The 15,654-nt window shown below is 30.2% G+C and overlaps 1 protein-coding gene across 3 annotated transcripts in view; it reads left to right on the top strand.

The window, feature by feature from the left end:
* pnt (ETS transcription factor pointed) overlaps positions 1-15,654 on the top strand; it is a 189,377-nt gene that overhangs the window by 124,065 nt on the left and 49,658 nt on the right. For all 3 annotated transcript variants that reach the window (XM_088192171.1, XM_088192173.1, XM_088192172.1), the window contains one exon: positions 10,843-10,959. In XM_088192171.1, coding sequence (XP_088048297.1) covers positions 10,843-10,959 — 117 coding nt within the window. The remainder of the gene's footprint in view (positions 1-10,842; positions 10,960-15,654) is intronic.

Here is a 15,654-nt window from a genome sequence, read left to right as displayed (position 1 = left end):
CCATACGCGATTGTGCTGGGCAGGCCATTGTTGCGTGCTGACACATACGTGATCATCGCACACATACAATGCTAAAAATACATATATCACAATGTACCACCATAGCTCGAACACAATTCTTGATTTTTTGTACCGTGATGGGAGATCAATCGTTCAATTTTGGCACATGTTTTCAAGATAACTCATACATCAAGATTGCATCATTTGCATTATTAGAGTTATTAATTACGATAGCAATAAAAACGCTCTAATTTAGCTTTTAATTATATATTAGTATATACCAAATTTCAAGGCATTCATGTTAACTTTGCGACGTAGGATACCAATATAAGCTCGTGGATAGTGAGGAAGTTATGCAGGGCAGTCACAAATCTGTTGCATTTTTATTCATAACTTAAAAATGTCGGACGTTTATTATTAAGAAATTCATCGCAAATATAAAAGTCTAAATTAAAACTTCAATAATTATTCTTTTAGAACTTTATTTCAAAGATTATGCGTCTGAAACGCACAAAATATGTATTGCGACTTGGAATTGAATTATTACAAATTAATAATATTTTGTATATTAGATTGTTTCATATCAAGTGGATATTCTTTACTCAGTATGAAACAGACTGTGGTCCGAACAAAGTAAATAGCTGTTGTCTTTATTTATTTTACAAGGGGTGTTGTGTTCTTATTTTTTTTTCTTATTTAGGGTTAGTGTTGACAAAATGTTTTTTGAGTTCACACTGAAACACATAGCGGTGCAGGCCACGAGAAATATCAAGTTAGGATTTGGCGAGGGTATTGTTAGTCAGAGAACTGTAAGGCGTTGTTTTAATAAAAATCTTACGATCCTCATCTGCTAACTAAAAATATCGTAAAACACTGTTGAAGCTAATCTAAAAACACATGTTTTTTAGATTAGCTTCAACAGAAGAGTTCTGGATAAAAAATCTCTAATGCTTCGAACCTAGTTTTCACCCTAAAATTGTAGTGACAATTTGCTGGTATTCTCGGGATATATGGTTATACATATATTCAAAGATTTTTTTCTTAAAACATGCGAGGCTTTTACAGAAAATTATTTTGTAAGGAAATTGAAATTGCTTAGAAAATTAACCATAAAACTTGGGGTGATATTGCTAATTAGGATTGCCAATTTTTCCTCATCCTCCATATTTTTCTGACCCTTTAATTATAAATTATCACATTTTTAAACCTTTATTCTTACGAAATTCAATCATCAAAGTTAAATTATTATTCAAAATCTTTTATGGACCTCAACATCTGAAAATGAACATTTTATAAACAAGAGATTTATTTTTTTGTTAAATCGTTGACAAAACACCAGTTTTATAAAAGGAGCATATTTTATTGGTTAATATAGCGTTTTAAAAAAATACTAAAGTATCGGCCAATTCATATGAAACAACCTGATCGGTGTTGTAGAGTAACTGAAATTACTGGCAATAAAATGTCGAAGTTGTGCTGCGTTTTTTACCCTGTATTTGATTGGTTTGAAATTCTGCAATTTATTTCTACCAATGCTTTTATTCAACGACTATAAATTTCTCTTCGCGTTTATACGGCGTCACTAAAAATGTCTCGCTAACCCTTTAATTGTCAAGCAACGCTAAATCGTTATTCGAATAACTATCCATCGTAAACGATGGTTGTCCAATTTATCCACTTACGACGTCAACGATGACGTGCTTGGTTATTCTGGACAGTTCTATGAAAGATGACATATCGTTGTTTGAAAATCAAAGGGGACTCATTCAGTGATGCCATGATGAAATGGAGTCGTTAAGATAATATCATTATAAAAAATCATACGGATTTAGTTTTCATTTTGTACTCAATAATCAAATTGGAAGTGCGCGACTAAATAACACCGGCAAAATGGATTAATTTGCTTTAATCCTATTTTTACTGTCCCCTATTTGCAGTAATGGATATGTGCATTTGGAGAAGCAGAAGCTTCTGATTTAATTCCAATTGATGCTAATGTAAAAGGATAGAACATAGTTCCGTTGCAATGTGAAATTGTTAGTGTTATCAGTAAATACGAACATTTTTACATGTTCGTTGGGTTATGAACGTCAATGCCTTCTAGGAAAACGCATCGTCGTACGTAACGCGAATTTTAATATATTCTTTAGATAGAAAAGGAGTTGTCATATTGTACATATATATTACAATGCGTGTATTTCTATATTTATGTAAATAAGCAGTGTTAGAATTTGTGCCATTTCGCTTTAAACAAAATTTCTAATGTTGACAATCTATGATTGTGTGCTTCTTAGAACATTAAAAATAAATTCTCGAATAATCGCAAACTCACTAATCCATGTGTAAGGGGAATACCGAAATACACTATTTACTAGGTAACGAAATATAAATATCTGCTTTTGGAAAAATGGTGAATCAATGCCATAGGCGAAGTTCAATATTTCGTAGTGCAAACAAATAATTACACGATGTTACGGTCAAGTTTTCATTATGCAATTTTTTCATAATTGTTTTTCACACGACCCGGTTGTTTTTAGATCTGATGAAAATCTTCACACGTCACAGTTTTTTGGTCCACTTCTATCACTTTCGTGCAAACGGTCCATCATCATCTTACTTTCCGTCTTGAACCCAAGTTTCCGTGACGGTACGGGTTTTTCATAATTGCTTGTTTGTCATTATGAACTTGATTATTGTTATTATATATACATATATGTATTGTATCACTAAGTGCAGAAAAAACATAATCAAGAATTTTCGTATTCTGTAGTATATTAAGTGATTTCATATTTTATTAAATAAAAAAAAAAATTGGTTTACATGATAACATACACATACCATATCGTGCAAAATAATTTTATACGATAAAGAAAATAAATATTTTTTTATCAAATATACATACAGTAGTATAAAAAAACTTATCACTTCCGAAATCATCATGTTTTGTATATTACTTAAAATAAATATTTTTCATTGATTTATATTTTTTTAAAACTCTTAATATTTTTATGACACATACAGTGTAACACATTTTTTTTAAATAAAAACCCATACATATTTAATAAAATAATATTTGCTCAATAATTAATTTTTTTTCTAAAACATCATATGGTAAACAAATATTTTAAAATTGCAGTAATTGTGTAAAATATTATTTTTAAAATTGCTAAAACACAGATTTAACGATTTTGTGGTTTAATCCGTCGTCGCCTACTTTTTAAATCACTTTAAGTTTTTGTTTGCTCGTTGAGTTGTGCAATCGAATTTGTTTCTTATTTGTGCCTTGAATATATTTTTTCTATTAAAATAAGTTTTAATTATATTCTGAAATATTTTATTAAGTATAAATTTTATTTATTTTAATAATCTCATATTTACTGAATTTTTTAATTTTAAAAAAAACATTGCTAACAATTTTCACGAAACATTCATGAAGTTGCAATTCAAATTTGAATTCACGTACTTTTTCAGTGAAGGGGTGAAATAAAAATTCAGGACAGTTTTAACGTTTCGGCGATGAAATGGATACCTTCCTTTCCGGAATATAAGAAGCACCACCCAAATCATTCGGCTCTCTGAATTTTGCACAGTTGCCTGAAGACATTTTTCTCTGTATATTCTGCCACCTTGACAACGAAGTAAAGTATCGCATTTATATATTATACTAATATGTTTTTCTAAATTTAGCTTTTGTATCGATTGCTCCATTTTATGTGTGTTACATACAATGTTCTGCATACACCCCCTTTTCTAAGCCATATTTATAGATTGTATACGTTTTATTTATTTATTAAATGTTTTGCAAATACTAAAATACATGCGTAATATCACTTGATCTTCTCCAAGGGTAGTTATTTTTACTCTTAACCTGATTTGGATGTTATGATTGGTTACAACATGCAGACTGTAACATTTTTTTTTACCCAAACTAAATTGTCGACGATTTTACATAATTTTATTTATGAATAGTTTTATTACGAAAGCTGTCAATTGGATAAATAACTACTCAAATATAATACATATAGACATACTCCTAAACGAGTCATACAAATTCCAGAGAATTCTATCATCTTAAATATAGATTTCAAGGAGTGGTGCGCTTTTTTGCACGCTACTATATGTAGGCTTATATACAAACAACAGCTTAATAATAAATTTCTAATTCCCAAGATAAAATGAACATAATTCATTAGAAATATGTTAGTTTTGTATATTTTCAAATATAAAATAAAGCAGGGAAAACGAAAACATTTTAGTTTATTCGCACAAGAAAATGTAATATATCAAAAAAATATTTTAAAATATATGATTTATTATACAAAGTTTTTGATATTAATTTGGAATATGACTTTGGGGTGCAGCTTTTCAGATAGCGTGTGTTTTTTCTCCTTTCGTTTGCTAAGAGCAGAGGAAATATATATTAGAATAACTTTTGAGACCCGTGATGCATTATGAGTTTAACATGCCTGATTTTGTGGTTGTAATAATGACAGGGGAGCTCAACAAAATTTATTGTATATTTTTTTCATTGTCCACGTTCTGAATCGCCGGCCTTGGCGTTCATTTCTCACACACTTGATCTTGTCGCGAATCAATAGATATTGCAATGATGTAAGCTTTGTTTGCGGGCCACGTGTGAGAAAGTCATTATTGTTGTGCTCTACTCCAGTGATTTTCAAACCGACTTTCGTGCGCTCACACCATAACGGCTCGATATAATTAATTTTAGCGTTAACCTTGCCAAGCTTGAATACATTGTGTGTGGCGAGGTGGCCGTTTTAATATTAATGAAGGTTTTGGTTTTCAAAGAATACTATATATACGTTCAAGTATCGCTCCCCCAGTTTGACCGAAACTAACATAGCTTAGCTTATTAGGTGTTATCTAACTTTTAATGCGTCTAGTTAATTTTAAGCGCTTCCTACGTAACCAAACCGAGAGTCTTTGTTGTCTTGGCAAAACGCTCGAACAAAGCGACTCAAAAGTTTTGCGGATTCTTTCCAGTCTGAATATTTTTTTTCGAATTTCGCAGTCTGAATATCGTTTTAATTGTTGTGTGGTAATTCGATGTCATGTACACACGTAAAACAATATGCTCGTTACGTCATACATGGCTTGGCAACGAAACGCGGCGTTGGCACGAAAGTGAAAAACTAGGCGAAAACGGCACTGGGTGAACTAGACACGCTCCCCGCACTCATATGCCATTGTCATAATTGCTGTAATCGCTGAGGTAAATCGTTATAACATGAAGAAAATTCTTTGATGCACGGATCTGTCACAACTAAATCTGAAAAGCATTTCCTTTCAATGCATCTATTTTTTCATTCTATTAGCAACTGAAGGATACTGTATTTTTAAATAGGTTTAAATAGGCTACATTTAAACAAATTTAATCGCAGAATCGCTAGTAATTTAGTAATGATTCGTTAAATAAAATTTAACGCTATTTTCATAATCTTTCTGTATTATTTTTTAAAATCAGTAATATAAAAAATAATTTAAGTAATTAATTTCCATGTTACATTTATTATTATAGAGTAAGTCACCTATTGTCGTCTATATTGTTTGTACAATTTCTATTCATTCTATGAATCGATATTTAAAACTAAAAACTCATACAATATTTTTAGTTAAATAAAATATTGATAGTTGATATTTTCGACACCTTGACGTGTCATGGACATATTAAAACATTTTTGGAAACAATCCAAAGCGATGACAAAGCGAAAATTATCATTTTTTGCAACAAACGACTGTAATAAATATAATTATGACCATCAAACCAAACAACTGATTCATATTATATAAATATGATAGTTACGTCCTGAATATTTACAATAACTTTGTATCGTTATTCTAGGTTGATCCATATTTTAATAGTATCTGTCCACATGTGGCATATTCGTTTTGTAATCCATTTCGTCGGACTCGTCCGAGAGGGGCCGTTTGTTGTCAACTATTATGATTGAATATAAAATAATTGGTCTTTATTGCCAACGGGCGTGACGGAATTCGACGTGGAGTCACATTTACTTCGGCCTGAATGGACCAATGTGTCTCATCCAGGAGAGACTGTTCTAGATAGATACGTAGGTGTCCAAATTGGCTTTTTTAACCTCGGCTGATCTGGATGAGGAGCGTATGAGACGTTGACCACTCTGACCGCAGGTGTCTTACCTGTTCGCGTGCCCCGAGCAGGTGCTATAGAGCCACTAACCCCGATCGAAACACACATGTGGATAACGAATAAAAATGTCTTAGGAACGCTAGGATATTAAAAGAATAGTAATAATTTTATTTGAAGGGTACATGTGTCAAATAAAAAATCATTGAAATTCCGGAATTCCGGAGACTGGACTTCATCCTGTAAAAGTTGTCAAATTGATTAAACTAATCCCAGTGATATATCTGGTGAATATGGTGGATAATGCATAATTTCATAGCTCTATTATAGTCAATCGCGCACATTGCCATAGAAGAGAATTGGAAATGTTAGATCAGGGATTTGTGGTTTCGCCAGGATCAAATAAATATATTGGATTATACAGAGCGTAAATCTGATGACCTGTCGCAGTCGCCACAGTTTTTTTTAGTATAATTATTTGCGAAAAGCTTTGTCCAACTCAGCTCAGATAGCTATCTGTTGTAAAGGATCTTACGATATGATCAGAAAATGGATCGTTTTTGTTACGTAAATGAAGCGCTGATTTTTTGTTTTCATTAAATTCGTGCGGCACCCACTTGTCATGCATTTTAAAGTGGTCCAGAACTGTTGATTGAGATTTTGTTCAAGCTCTCTAATTGTTGTGCGTGGTTTTGATTCGATTAACATGTTTTTAAAAATTGTTATTTTTCTTCCTATAAATTATTATAATTAAATTCATTCAAAAATTGTTTCATGCCAATGTCATAGTGTTCCCAAATTAATTTACTTTTTCGAGCATCATGATGTCAATTGCGATCTTTGTTTGCACTTATTTTATATAATGACGAACAACGATATATCGTTGTTTATCATCCAAAAAGTTAAATCTTTTTCTCCATACCAATTTTTTTTTTTTTGGAATAATTATAGTTTCTGATCTAAAAGCGTTGTTTAGCTTACGAACAGTTTCTACTGCTATATATCACGCGTTTAAAACTCTTATTTCATTCATTGGCCCATTTAATGCTAAAATAATAATAAACCTAAACTAATATTGGTAAAAACAATACAAGTTTGTCCGAGAAGTTGTATGATCTGCATCCAGGTGATATTTCTTCATTATCTACATGACTAGTTAAAAAATTGAAAAAATTGCATAACTTACTTACCCTAGTATACGATACAATATAACCGTATCTGGCTTGACAGATATAAACAAACAAAAGTTATCACGTTTTTGTAGATTTTGTTGATAAAAAGTTATATTTAAAACTATTATTGCTTCAAATATTTAAGTCAAAATTATTAAAAGAGTAAATTGCATATGTAGTAGATAGTTCAGATCTAGCATTTTTCATCACTTTCACCATAGACGCTGTTTTTGTTGTTGAATTATTTGCATCTGTGATTCGCTAGTTATAAAAAATGACCATGAGAGAAGCATTCATCTCTCAAGTCGATTTAATTGGGTATTCAAGCAACTTGTGGCCATAATCTAACCTTTGGTGGATATAAATGCCTCAACAGCATAATTGGGTGAGAGTTGTATTGAGTTGTGTTAATCCGGTGGGATTCAGGGAATTTAATAACTCAATTAAATAATTTATTCTTTACTCATTAACGTGTCAATTAAGTGAAATAAACGTTCTATAATTGGCACCATTTCTTGAATTAAAAATAAATATTTCATCAATCTTAATTGTTGATACTTAAATACATATTTGAAATATGTTAATTGTATCATTACAAATATACGTGATTAGAGTATTTTACGCTAGATGTTTTAGTGATGCAAACTTCGAGTATAGATAAGAGGTATAAAATATTTTTTTTTATAACTTTACCAGAACCTTTGAATAAAACCTCCCCAAAATTCCAAAATACGGTTTCGATGTAACATATTTTACCCTTTTTTTTACTTAGTCTATTATTCATATTAATTCAAAATAATGTTTCATAATATAACACATTGAAAACATTATCCATTCAAAACTTTATATTATTATGGTTACATAATCGTGTTGAGTTTTTTATCACTTAAAATTATACTTTGTATCCAAAATAATGATAAAATTTTGTGTTCATGTTTAACCTTACTTTTTTTATTATTAATAAAAAAACGGTATATGTATATTAAATATTTTATTTTTTAATCATATTTTACATATTGTTTTTATCAACAATTTATATCTTAAATATAATACGATAGATACTTCATAATTGAGATTCGCGACTCACTGCACAAATGTTTTCCACCTCATTGCTTTAATATGTTACATCAACGTGTATGTACATACACACATGTACGATCAATTTTACGATATTGAAAATTATCGCCCGCTGTTAAGTGCTCGGCTTATTGAGTTTAATGAGTTGTTACACGGCTCGGTCGGAACGGGTTAACTTTGAATCGGTGCAACAGGTTAAAACTAACCGATCGTTTTGATAAGAGCAATCGCGTAGGATCGCCGATTGTGCCGAGGAACGAATAGACGTTAAAATTGCTCTGCAAACTAAAGCTGCATATAAAATTTACATAGTCTATAAAGGCAGTTGTGCTAAACCATGGGTTTGATTTGAAAAAACGGTATAAAAAAACTAGTAAATATTTTATAAGCTTGAATGTATGTATTACATTATTTTATGTAAATTTGTAGTTTTAATCCGTGTTCGATCAGAATTTAATTTTGCAATATTTTTTTACTAGAAGGCATCTTAAGAATTATCTGAGTTGCATATGATTAATTTTGGAATTTCAACCTGATAATATTAAACATAAATTAAAATATTTAAACATTTTTATAAATTCAATAAAAACACAAATTGTTACAACACAGTTTAAAAGTAGTCAAATAGCAATATTGTACACAATGTATAAAATATTTATAAATACTTAGTAACACTATACAATTTTTTGCTTGTAATTTCTCGTTTTTTAGATGTGGTTAATGAAAAATGGCTATAATAAACTGATACATTTCCTTATTAGGGCAAAAACATTTTTTAAGTAATCATAACTTTTTTATTAGTCAACGCATTTAAAGTTAAATTTCGAATGCAATTTTTTAATGATTGTTTGAAGTGCACCAAAAATCCATTTTGTGAGTATGGGCATACAAATAGTCAAATGTGGTGGCACAGAAACCAAAATTTTTGATTTTACAATTGAGTTTTTTCCAGGTAGTATATACTAGTCTATTGACGATTTTCACATAATTTATCAGTATATACATATATATTTTTGTATTAACGTTTTGCCACATTTTAATCATAGTAGCTGATTGGTTTTGAAAAAAAAAGTCAGAGGGCATAAGGTTAAAAATCGTTGGAAGCCACCGACTTAAAATAAACAGCTAAGACTTCGGCTAAATTTTTAGGATAAGTTAGGAATTAATGAATGTACGTAAGAAAACCGATATATGGTGTCTGAATGCTAATAATAAAAAAGGGACCCAAAATGTGTTGCTTACCTTTAGACACATGGAAGTGGAGAGGATGATATCGATTTTTTTAATTAATATTATATTAGTGACATATGTAGCTGAAGGAATAAATTAATAAGTCACGGTAAATACGCAGTTTATGGTGTTTTTTGTATGTAGTTGAAATAAGTTTTGAACTCTAAATTTATATTGAATTTTTTGGTACAATTTTTTTTTCTACCTTATATTTTATTGTGATATACATATATTTTTTTATAGTGTAAGCAATTTATTTCGCTGTCTTTTTGCCATAAATATTAATAACCTAATTTTATATTAAAATTAATACACCAACTTAAATTTTTTTCCTAATATCCAAATTCGTTTTGTCAGTTGGTTTTAATATTTATATGGGTAGTATTATACATATAAATAATCATTAAATATGTCATTTAATTAAATATCTGATAACAAATAAATTACACGCGATAGAATAAGTCTAAAAAGCTTATAATATTTATTTTTAGTGTAATCTAAGGAAATTCAATTTTTACAACTTCTTGTAGCTACGCGTACGGGTAGCCGTAAAAAATGAAAAAAAATACACAATTAGTCTATACACGCTATAAAATATCTTATTACAGCAATATATTATTTTATATACATCATTACAACAAACAAAACTAAAATATGCAATGTGATTAATTTCACCGGAAAGTGTTGAATCTATAAAACATAAATTATATTGTTGTTCTGCCCATCTGCCTAAATAAATTTTGGAATTGGCGAATTTGAGTCAAATGCGTTAGAAGTCAAGCGCACACCTTTTATGTATGGTATATAAAATATGTGTTTATGTATAGTGGATAGAATTTAATTTATAGCAGCCATACCAATGCCTGGTGCATCGTTCTTGAAGACGGATCCGCCGTATGTCCTTTGTCCGCAGATGCTCAAACTGCAATAACCATAATGAAACAACGTCAGATTATGGATATGTAGCATATTAATTTATGTTATATAATTTATGCAATAGGTTTTGAGCATCTTAATCTTAATTGTAATTATGCCATTTCAATAATGCAGTAATTGCTACGAAACTTTGAGAAGTGCAGAGTCGAAGCGCAGTCCCCACATGTTGTGCGCGCGACAGCTGCCCTTGCAACCTGCAGCTAACTGCACTGCCTACTCTTGCATATTTTTTTGCATATATATTTATACGCGTCTTTTATTCATATGAGCATTTTTCAATAATTCTAATATTTTTTGCAGACATCCCGGCGCAGGTGCCACCCCTGACGCCCGGCACCAACAAGAAGATGACGGAAGCCCTGAAAGCTTCCTTCGCTTCGTGGGAAAAGGAGTTGGTCAGACTCAATATTCCGAAAGGTAAGATTTTGTATTTTTTTTTTTTGCTAATCTTTAGTACATATTATTTATTACCTTTACTGGTGATTAGCTCTTCTGAATTTATATTTATAAAATATCACCAAGAGCGCATTACCGTCTAGCTGGGTTAATTGTGGCAATTTTGTGTGTTTATAGTTTTTAGTCATATAAAGCCTTTTTTTACCGAGGTCGACAGGAAATGTGAACTGTTAGTCATTTGTGGCCGAAAAAGAGTGGCGTTATGTTTAACTTTACGAGCTGAATGTAAAAAAGTAACATATGAGGCCATTAAGTGGTTGTGTCGCGTAGGGATTGCTATATCGGCATTTTGTGCTATTTTTTGATCTACTGATTTATATTAATATTAATCTTAACGATTTTCATATTAAATTAATATTAAAATGATAATTTGTAGTGTTATATAAAATATAAAATTGAATCAATAAATGTTCCAATTTTAAATTTTTGCTCAATTCGATTTTTTTAAATTATTCCTCTTATAAAAAAGTATATTCGATTAAATTCCAAGTAGAATATAATGAAAAAAAAATCCTATTTTAAATTAGTAAATAAAAATAGTATCATTCTTAATTAATTACAATATAACTCTAAAGTCAATTATAATATTAAGTCTTAATAAATTTTGGTTTAGTAGCATTTTGAGGCATTAAATTTTAAATTTAAATTCTTATTTCCATCACTACAAAAAGATTACGGTATATCTTTAAAAATGAATAAAAATAGATTATAGAAAATAAGCGTTAAAAAAATTTGCGATCAAAAATATTATTATTATTACTAGTACTTCAGAATTGTAATTTACTTAATTGCGCATAGAGATATTTTACGATATTTATTAAACAAAATGTCGAGTATATTAGATCGCGTAGTAATTTTCGCTATTTTTATTCTGTAGCTCTTCCAAAAAAATATAATTTTTTTTGTTAATGTTATTTCAAATCAAATATTTAATTAAAAATTTAACGAAAATGTCGTAATTTGTTAGTAACGCAGTGAGAAATTTGATGGTATTTTTTCTTAATTAATTACGGAGGATCTTCGTCTAAATAGCAATATTTTTTTTAACTTTTCCTTACAATGCTAGTTTTATTTTATAATTTTTCGCAAAAATATAATTCTAAACAATAAAATTTGATACAGCCGTTTCTAGACACAGATAAAAGTGAATACGTCACATAAAACGAAAACGCATTTTTTCAATAATTATTGGAGTTCATACATTGCATTTTTTAACATTTAAAAGGCTTAAATTTTTTAGTAGTGCAGCTAAATTTTTATTGAATATTTTCACTTGCTAAAATGTCTATAATCTTCGGCCGCATAGCAATAAATTTTGACATTTTTATTTATGAAAAAAATATTTATTTTATTCTAAGAAAAATATCACATTTCATTTATTAATTCATGGTGACGCTTTAGTTTATTTTTTCTTAATTAAAAAATTCTACAAAAATGTCCATTTTGTTGCTAGGTAGCGATAAATTTTACGATAATTTAATTAAATAATAATATTTTGAAGATCAATCGCATTTTTTTTAATATTAAAATTTTTAATAAAATGCTTCAATTTTTTGGTAGCGCAGCTAAATTTTTCTTGATTATTTTAACTTGATAATAGCCGCGTAACGATAAATTTTGACATTTTTATCAGTTTTTTTTATAAGAAAAAGATATTGATTTTATTTGAATGAAAACATATTTATTTATTTTAATTCATGGTGACGCTTTAGTTTATTTTTTTTAAATTAAAAATTCTTAAAAATAATATAATTCCGAAGATCATTTTTTTTAAATCTTCATATAAAAAATATATTTATTTTATTTAAAGCCATTTTTTTGCTGGTAGTGTAGCAATAAATTTTACGATATTTTAACTTTTGACAAAATTTGCACTCAAATAGTACATTCAATGTTTTTATTAAAAATGTTTGTTGGTAGGGAGAATACAGACATTTTATGATATTTTCAGTTGATAAAATGCATTAAGATTTTTGAGCATGTAGCGATTATTTGCTACATCTTTCTTATAAACACTATTTTTATTTCACAAGAAATAACATATTTTGTCCGAAGACAAATATTACACATTTTTTTCATAAAATCTCAATGAGATTTCCCAATTTAATGGTTACGCAGCGAAACATTTTATAGATTTTCGGCCACATAGCGATAAATTTCGCCATTTTTTCTACAAACACTAAAATAATACTAACCCTTTTGAACATCAGACAAAAGAGAATATGTTACGGAAAACAAGAACGCAATTTTACGTTTTTTTTTTATTATCAAAAACTCAATCAAAATGTTGTAGTTTGTTGGCCATGCTTCGAGAAATTTTATGACATGTTCAATTCATAAAACGCCGAAAAACTTTTTACTGAGAAATAATTTTTTTTTATTATTGAAAACTAAACTAAAAAATATAAATATTTTATAAATTTGTTGGTCACGCAGCGAAAAAAAATAAGATATTTAGTAATGTATTTTTTTAAAACAAAGTTTATGAATCTTTAAAATATTAAGGTTACCAATCAACTAAATTATATTATTTACTCATCTAGATGGCTTGGAAAATAATATAACCAATGCTATTCTTATCAATACCGATATAAATATCTAGATAATGAGGAATATTTTTTAATACATCCAGGTTGAGCCCCTTTAATTTACACTGCGCAATCATTGCTAAATCATTGCCAAATTGCAGGAGATAAAGAAATCTTTTCAAGACGATGCATGTATCCATAATGCAATGTCTCTGTTCTTTTTACGAGATCATTCTCAATTATTGCGCTCAGCTTATTTTTTATAATATCCACCACAAATGCTTTTAATGGACTGTTTTGCGTTATACCTTTTATCAAACATATCTAATGTCTATTTTCGTCCATTTAAAAAAATACTAGGATCTTTAAGTACTTAAATTCCGGTCAAAGCTGAGAAATTTGGAAAAATAAATCATTACTTCTGCATCAAAACCTTCGGCCACATAGGAGATAAGTTCTGCCGTTATTCACAAGAAATCATATTTTCCTACCTTCTGACAAATCCTGAATAAAATGGAGGATGTACATAAAAACTATAAAATACATTTTGCGTTGTATGAATGCGTTTGCGTCTTTCTCCATATGGTACCGTTCATCTCGCAGATTTCACTCGGATTTCCTTCCTATCCCAACCAATCGCACGGCACAGAGAGCATGGCGCATCGGGTGGTGGGGATGGGAGGGAGGGGTACTCCGACTTCCGGCCGTGACAATGGGCATATCTTTTTTACACTTTTCATTTATTCATTATTGAAAATCAGTGAATAGAACGTGTCCTCGCTTCCGGTCGGTCGCAGTCGTATCACCAGTGCGCTGCACTACCGTGATTGCGAGGGGGAAAAACGTGTTTTATTCATGGTGTAAGCAGCGCTCTTTCGCCGCTAAATGTTGCTCTTTTATCGTCATTGTCATTGTGTGTATTTATAAAAAAGAGCCGACGACTTGACGAACGCGTCGAAAATGTTAATGCGAAGGGCGTCGCACGAAAATTGAACAAAATGGCGGAGCGACTTTGAAACAGCCATTGCGACGTCTGTCGTTTTTTATGTTTTTATAGAAGAACAATCAAGAAGTTCTCATATTTTGGATTAAAAGTTAACTGAAGTCAACACGTTGTGCATATTGGTAATGGAGATTTAAAGGCACCTATTCTATAAATAAATGTAATTGTAAATACTGTAGGGAAATATCGAGTTCTTCACATATTGCTCATCCAAGATGTTCCCTCACCTTCCTAACTTTCTATATAAGGCAAGAAGTAACCAAATAGCATTACCTCTCTAACGCGTTATTTTTCCTGATTTTCGCGTTGATTTTTTATGTACGTGTGCTTTTTTCGTTCACGTGTGTGTGGGGGCGGCCAAGATCAAAGACAGCGGTCTTTTTCAAAGGAATCAAGGTGTGACTCTAGTTCTCTCTCAAAACCGATGTCTCAATTTCACACAAGAACGATTAAAAATGATAATCACACAAATTGATTCGGTCTTTAACGCCCGCCGGTGCGACCTTTTTGATCGACAATCTATTCGATCTCCCATTTAACAGGCTGTTAATACGAAATTAAAAATTATAATAAATAACACTGCGTTCCAGAAAAAAGTTTCATTTTTGTAAGCAAATGTTTGATAATTCATTGTTCGTCTAGCGTTAGACAAATATTGACATTTGGCATATCTTCCTCGACTCTTTCTCTTTCTCCGCTTAGCGTTTTATCTGTTTAACGACGGTAAATAGTATTAATCGACTAATCGTTGCTAAAACGACTATATGGTCCGATACCGGTTTTTTTAATAGTCATTAAGTTTCGATTTGCCATAAGATAATACGTATTTGGAGCTCAGACTACGTTAATTGATTAATAAAACTCGATCGAGCTGCCATTTGGACGTAAAACTATTTTTTGTATATCTGTCGGTCGATGTTTGTTCCTTTTTTGTTTAGGTAAAAATCCGCAGGGTCTATAAAGATTTTATGGATTTAGTGTTGTGTGTATTATATCGTTGATGAACGAGGTGTATCATTATTTTGATGAAATTACATGAAACGTAAAATTTAATGCAAGTCATCGTAGGATCTTGGCTTAGCTTGTCGATTCAATAATACGCAATTTTCAATGAAAAATTATACA

This window comes from Plectrocnemia conspersa, unplaced genomic scaffold (assembly GCF_051122295.1).
Source record: "Plectrocnemia conspersa isolate PC_06_02 unplaced genomic scaffold, ASM5112229v1 ptg000009l, whole genome shotgun sequence".
Taxonomy (NCBI): domain Eukaryota; kingdom Metazoa; phylum Arthropoda; class Insecta; order Trichoptera; family Polycentropodidae; genus Plectrocnemia; species Plectrocnemia conspersa.
The sequence above is the reverse complement of the archived record's forward strand: the minus strand, read 5'-3'. Positions and strand labels throughout refer to the sequence as shown.